Source organism: Propithecus coquereli, unplaced genomic scaffold (genome assembly GCF_000956105.1).
Source record: "Propithecus coquereli isolate 6110/MARCELLA unplaced genomic scaffold, Pcoq_1.0 Scaffold305, whole genome shotgun sequence".
In the NCBI taxonomy this organism is placed as follows: domain Eukaryota; kingdom Metazoa; phylum Chordata; class Mammalia; order Primates; family Indriidae; genus Propithecus; species Propithecus coquereli.
Window position 1 is genome coordinate 2,985,748 of NW_012148675.1, and position 7,060 is coordinate 2,992,807.

At 35.0% G+C, this 7,060-nt stretch overlaps 1 protein-coding gene across 1 annotated transcript in view; it reads right to left on the reverse strand.

Moving 5' to 3' along the window:
• The window catches only part of ERLEC1 (endoplasmic reticulum lectin 1), a 39,851-nt gene that overhangs the window by 23,764 nt on the left and 9,027 nt on the right, over positions 1 to 7,060 (reverse strand). Inside the window, 3 exon segments of the mRNA XM_012649841.1 lie at positions 650 to 811; positions 4,706 to 4,835; positions 4,928 to 5,151. Of these exon segments, the coding sequence (XP_012505295.1) occupies positions 650 to 811; positions 4,706 to 4,835; positions 4,928 to 5,151 (516 nt within the window).

Below are 7,060 nucleotides of genomic sequence, written 5' to 3' on the forward strand. Positions count from 1 at the left end.
GGCATGGTGGCACATGCCTGTAGTCCCAGCTACTCGGGAGGCTGAGGTAGGAGAATGGCTTGAGCCCAGGAGTCCGAGTCTACAATGAGGTATGATCATGTCACTGAACTCCCACCTGGGCACCAGAGACCACAGGGAGACTCCACCTCAAAAAAACCCCGAAAATTACTGAAAAATAAAAAAAGAAAAATACAAGAATAACTGCTGCAGTGCTTTGGTAAAATGAAATAAAATAAAATAAAAACTCCAGTTGGAAGTGTATCTCCCTCCCACTGATGCTAACAGTCAGGGGCAAAATTTTACCTTTGTAAACATAGATGTTAACTCAAATTTGACATGTGATTGCCACATAACCGAAATGTAGGATATACCTTAATTAATGCCCATTCCAGCAATCAACCAGAATCACACATGATTGCCAGAGATAAGGTCAAGTTTTACCTTGTGAGTAAAGAAAACAAAGGCTATAGGTTAAATTACAGAGGTGTGGGAGTATGAGACTGCAGAGTGAAAATGTCCATTGGGAATGGCTGGATCCTGCCATTTCTCTATAGACAAAAACCTTTTTCAGTGCTGTTAATGCCTACTGACAATAACTGACAAGTAGAAGTTGTAAGATAAATATATAAACTTCAGGTTTACTTCTCACCCCGTGAAAGCAATAAGAACCACTAAGGAACTCTTTTATGAGTTGGTCATCTGTCAATTTGGATATGTGGGTTGTTCCAACAGTGAGCATCGGTTGAGAGCCAATAGCAATGGGTTTGTGGATCGCTGGAAATCTCTCTTCTTTAGTTGATTGCAAATCTTCCTAAAATGAAACATACATATGTTTAAGGGCTTTTATGCCACATTTAATTTTTTTCAGTTATGGCTCATTATTTTTAAACTGTAGAAAATATGGAAAAGTCCACTTGTTTTTAATGTGTTTTAAGAAAATGGACTTTGTAATTCTTACTGGTATAGAGAAAACTCTGGACAAATGTTAGTTCCATATACCAGTTGGGATAGGTGATCATCTTAAACATACAGGGCTAATTTCCATTTCATATTTTTTGTTTCATTATTTTTAGTGAGGACTTTGCTACTTGTTAGGCTTTGTGTCCCTACATTTAATTTTAGAAAATGTGGTCACTAAGGGTTAAGAAAGGATAACAAGCAGGGTAAAGAAGAGCTGGGTGGGAATGAATATGAATATTAGTTATAATTATTCAAATGAAACAGGCCCTGGTTGTTGCCCTGGATGAATCTAAAATTCGATAGGGAAGACACAAACTAATAAGGGTGTAGGGAATAGCAGATTCATGAGGCAGGGGTGATTCAAATAGGCTTTGACCAAGAACTTAAATATGAAGACTTCACAAAGAAAAAACTCTTGATCAATTCTTGAAACATGAATAATAATTTGTGATTTATGTGTATATCTGTGTGTTCTGTTTCTATGTGTGTGTATATGCATGTGGATTGGAGGAAGCAGTAAGAGCAACGACGTGGGGCTACAATATTTGAACTAAAGAGATAAGCAGGCACTATATGGTGGAAAACTAATATATGCTAAGAGGTTTGGACATTATCTTATAGGTTTTAGGCAAAGATATGCTGTGATCATATTTTTAAGTAATTATCAGTGGCAGGGAACAAGGAATAGCAGGGACAAATCTAGAGGTAGAGAGTCGAGTTAGAAGTTGCAGTAACCCATGTCAGAGACAAAGAGAATCTAAAGTAAAGGAATTGTCAGAAAAAGTCTGGGTACATAAATTAACTAACTAACTAACTAACCATAGCAAAGAAGTGACAGAGTTGGGGAAGAGAGAAAAGAATAATTATAAAAGAGGTTAATAAGTTAAGACTTAGTGGTTAATGGGTACTGACAGTGAGTACATAGGAAATGAATCTAGACCAGAATCGATTGAAGAAGTGAGTGTTCTGATTATAAATGAATAATTTATAAAAATTGGATAGTAAATGAGTTCCCAATAAATGTATAGTAGACAGACACTATGTCTCCTTTTTCACTTGCTGTAGTTACCACTAACCAACTGTGGTTCTTCTGCTTCTATTTCAGCTTACAGAGGAGTCACTGGATGGTTACTCCGGAAACCAATGACTTTATCCTTTCTCCCCACCAACATTAGGAAGAACAACGATTGCCAGGATGGTGCCTTATTTTTTGAAAGGACCCTGAATTTTACTGTATAACTCTTTCCATGGTCACAGTCTACTATGTTCTGGCACTATTTTAAGTGCTGAGTATTAAAAATGAAGCAGACATAGTCACTGCTTTTAAGGAACAAAGGTCTAACAGACTACACTAATAATTTGGAATACATGAGATTTGTATTAAGGTTAATGAAGAAAATAATGCTGCACAGTGAACCCTTCAGCTAAGAGAAGGATAAGGTAGCAAGAATAGAAGCATGGCCCTTTATTATTGCTTATTTTGGACAGAACTTACACTTTCACTTTTAAGGAAAATTATTCTAATAAAAATAGGATGATTAGTAGTTTATATAGTAGAGTTTCAAAATTCACAAAATGGACTCCTAATAGTCTAGTAATCTCTAAATTAATGTAAGATAATCACATAGGCAGAACATCAAACCAAAATTCCAATAGCCAGATTTGTATTTTTGTTTAAAAAAGGAAAAAGTTCTTCATCTGTACGGTGATGCTTGATACACACTTAAAAGGCAAACCATATGCAAAATATACATTTTTAAAAGTTGTATGTAATAGATTTATTTAAAAAATGACTCTCAAATAAAGTTTTTTATTTTTATTTTTTTAGAGACAAAGTCTTGCTCCATTGCCCAGGCTGGACTGCAGTGGCCCGATCATAGCTCACTGCAGCCTCAAACCACAGCTCAAGTGATCCTCCTACCTCAGGATCCCGAGTACTTGGGATTACAGGTGCATGCCATCACACTTGGCTAATTTTTGAAATTTTTAGTAGAGACAGAGTCTAGCTGTGTTGTCCATGCTAGTCTCCAACTCCTGGCCTCGAGTGATCCCCCACCTCAACCTCCCAAAGTGCTGGAATTACAGGTGTGAGCCACAGCGCCCAGCCAAAGATAAGTTGTAAGTAACTATTTATCATACAGCATCATCTAAGATTTTCATATGGCACATGTTCCCTAAAGATGCTAAGTAATTTGAAAGCATTATCATCTGTTGCTTTTTAAAAATATATTTTTCTCAACTGGCAGATTGAATACATTATTTAAAGAAAAGTAAACTGGTACTTTTTCTTGAAGAGTAATGAAAGTTGGGATCTGGGAAGCATTTTGATTGAGTGAACTTTTAAGTATTTGCTAGTCTTCAGATCACTATCAAAAAGAAAACCAGAAGAGAATTCCAGCTGACGTCTCAATACAGTACTCCAAGTCAAACTATGGAATTAATATTAAGGTCACTTTTTCCTTCTATCAGAATGACTGTGTTGGTCACAGGATCCGTAAAGAGTCCAGCAATACTTTTGCAAAAAGTACTCAAGAGGAAGGGAAAAAACAAGCCTTGCAGCTAAGTATTAGTCATTTTCTTCTGCCTTCCAGTTTAATGTAAGACCTATAGTGCTATAATGGAGGACTGAATAAAATACAAGACCGTAGAAGCAGCAGCATTCATTTCTTCCTGAGCTAATCCTAGAAATCCTGGCTAATTTCCAAAGGAAGTAACACTGGAATCACATTCAAGCATAAGCAGAAGTTAATGAGGTGAAGGGGAGGGAGGGGACAAAGCAACAGAAGGAAAACAGTATATTCAAAGAAAAGTAGGCCAGAAAGAACATGGTACTTTTAGAAAACTCTAAGTTGTTCAAAATAGCTGGGATAAGGGGAATGGTGATAAAAAATGAGGCTGAAGTCAGAACACAAAGGGGGTTTTTATTCCAGGAACAATGATTTTATTCTGCGGTGTAGTTCATGATCTACGAAAGGATTAAATACATAATCAAATGTTCATTTAAGAAAGAGCATTTTATCAGCTGCCTGGGTAGGACTAGAAAGAAGATTTGTGAGATCAGTTTCTGGTCCCAGGAAATAATGGGTCCTGAACTAATTATAGGATGGATCTGAAAAGCACACAGAAGATAACACTGATGGCTCTCAGTGAGTGATTAGAGTCAGAGATAAATGAAGAGATAGGTAAGAAAAATGACTTAGGTTTCTGACTTGGTCAGTTGGGTAGCATATACTGCTTTAAAAACATTGGGGAAGACAAAAAAAGGGTCAGTGTGAAAGAGAAAAAATGATGAGTGAGATTACTGAAAGTGTATATGGCTATCTCCAATAGGCAGATGAAAAGGGAAGATATAGATCAAAAGAAGGAAGTAGCATTGAAAAGTTATAAGGGTAGCAATGAGGTGAAGAATAAATAAAGTATTAGGAGGTAGATACGGGGTTGTAGTCTATTTTTTCAAGAGGTTTAGCTGGGACAACTACCTAAAAATTAAGCTAACTACCATGAATACGATGTCAAACTTTAAAACATTATAAAATTATGAGTAAAAAAGAATACTAGAATAGCTTCCGAGAAGTACTAGAATAAGGAAAGGAATTAATATTAATGAAAAGAAGTGAAATTTAAAATTTTGAGCCAGTAAAATAAAATTACTATACTATACTAAAGAAATCATTAAAATATTGATATGTACTCAGAAATTTAGAAAATGAAGCACTGTGACACTATTATTAGATAATTCTCATACCTCTTTACTTCTCCTAAAAGGCACCCTTAGTATTTCTTCCTGCTGCTCCAACTGCCTCAGGGTGAGGGGTTTAAATGGCGATCCTGGCAGTGACTGGCAAAATATGTCATTCACAGGAGATGCTCTGAATCTATTCAGTAAGAACAAAGCATTAAAGCTAAGCATAGAACACTTTAAAGCATGTGTGCATTTTATGTTTAAAATATTAAATGCACATCCTACCTATATTTAGGATGATTGCACAAGAGTGGTGTCAAAATGACAACTTCATATTCACAAGTTGTAACTTCAGCTACTGAAAGAATTTCATGCTTAGATTCAGGATGACATATGTACATCACAGTACTTGATCTGGGCCGGTTCTGTTTCAAACTACAAGGTGTACCATTTCCCATTCCCACAGGATAGTATGGTGTCATCTGACCTTCGATATTTTTAGTGGGAATCTTAAAAAAAAAAGTATAAAACAGACTTTTCATTAGAAATGAAGGTGGGGGTGAGGATGGGAGAAGAACTTATTACTCTGAAAGGAAGAAAACTACATTTTATTTATAAACTGAAAGGTAACATTTCTGTATTTTAAGTTCTCCGATATTGTTTTGATTCGTAAGTTCTTATTTGAGCAAATATGTGTTTTCAGAGCTAGCTTAATACAGCAAAAAAGATTATTATTCAGTGCTAAAATTAAGATGTTAAGTAAATGTAAATTTATATAAAGGGCTACAAGATCATGATTAATATGAATTATTCTCGTTTTAAACAAAGAGACTAAGATAAAATATAGGAACTTATTATACCAGGCTGTTCAGAGCTTTCTTCACTACACTCTCAGTGAATGGCTGTGTTAAATTTTAGATTCTACAGGTCTGAAGGTTGATTTGCCAAAAAATAGGGCTTATATATAGTAAAACACTATCTTCTAAAACAATAATCTAAATGTAGTACTGGTTCATCAATCTGTTTACTCTTCTTTCTTGTTATTAACAGCACATACTTTTCAGCACACAAATTCCTATATAAATCTATTGAAGGCCAGCAAAAGACAAATTAAGAAACTTTCATGGGTTGGAAGAATAGATTACTGAGAAGTTAGCTCCCATACTTTTCCCTATATAAACATAAGAAAAATCTAATGTAAGTGTTTTTAAAAGATAACATCTCCAAGCAAGCTCTTTGGAGGCAGAGATCTCATCTTGTATCACTTTGGTACCCTGTCAGCACCATGTCCAAAACAGGCAATAAATAAATGTTTCCAGGGAAAAATATTTTAAGATTTCTTTATATGCTATTTTCATGCTAGTGTCTAAAATTAGAAAATCCTGGATTCAAATCCAAGCTTTGAATTTACTAGCTTTTATGACTCTGACCAAATTTCAATTTTTGCCATTTGTAAAAGTAGATAATAATATGCAGTCATGCACTGCATAATGACGTTTAGATCAACGATGGACTGCATATACAACGGTAGTCCCGTAAGATTATAATGGAGCATACATAGAAATCTGATATATGGCACTTGATATCGGCACTGCAGATAAAGTAGAGGAAGTGACTGATATTCAGTAATGGTGCTGGGACATCTGGTTTTCCGCAGGAAAAAAATATGTATAAATAAAAATATATATACCATCTAGGTTTGTAAAAGTATACTCTATGATATTTACACAATGACAAAATTGCCTAAAGACACATTTCTAAGAACACAGCCCTGTTGTTAAATGACACATGACTACACACTCAAAAGTTGTTGGGAGAATTAAACATTAGCTTTTGTGACATGCCCATGCCTGGCACTGTCTGGCTTATAAACTGAGGCTCAATAAATGTTAGTTTTCTTCCCTTACCCTTTTATTCCTCTTCCTTTATCATTTCACACTTTGAATTCCATCTTGCTATCCTCCAGAGTCACAGTAAATAAATAATTTACCTCAAAGGTAGTCTGTAAAATTAAAATCTTTTAAAATAGCAATGCTATGTGTGTCTATGTTTAGCTTATCAATTCCCCCCAAAGCCACCCTTTTCAGTTACAGGCATCCCTTTTAAGTAATTCTCAAAGCCTTTGTCATTTCACTTTACTTCTAATAAAAGTATCATTATGATATTAAGCCATTTATAGAAATATTCTCTATCAATAAGTTATTTAAAGTCTATGAAAATTCTTAGGATATAGAAAGCATTTCTTGAACTACATGGGTATTTAAAAATTACGATTAGGCATCCTGAGGAATCATTCTTTTTAAACAATCCTACTTTTAGCCATCATTTATCCATTCATTCAGTAAACATTTACAAAGTACCTACAATATGTCTGACACTCTGCTTTGCACTGCGGGCTAAAGAGATAAAAGACAGTCC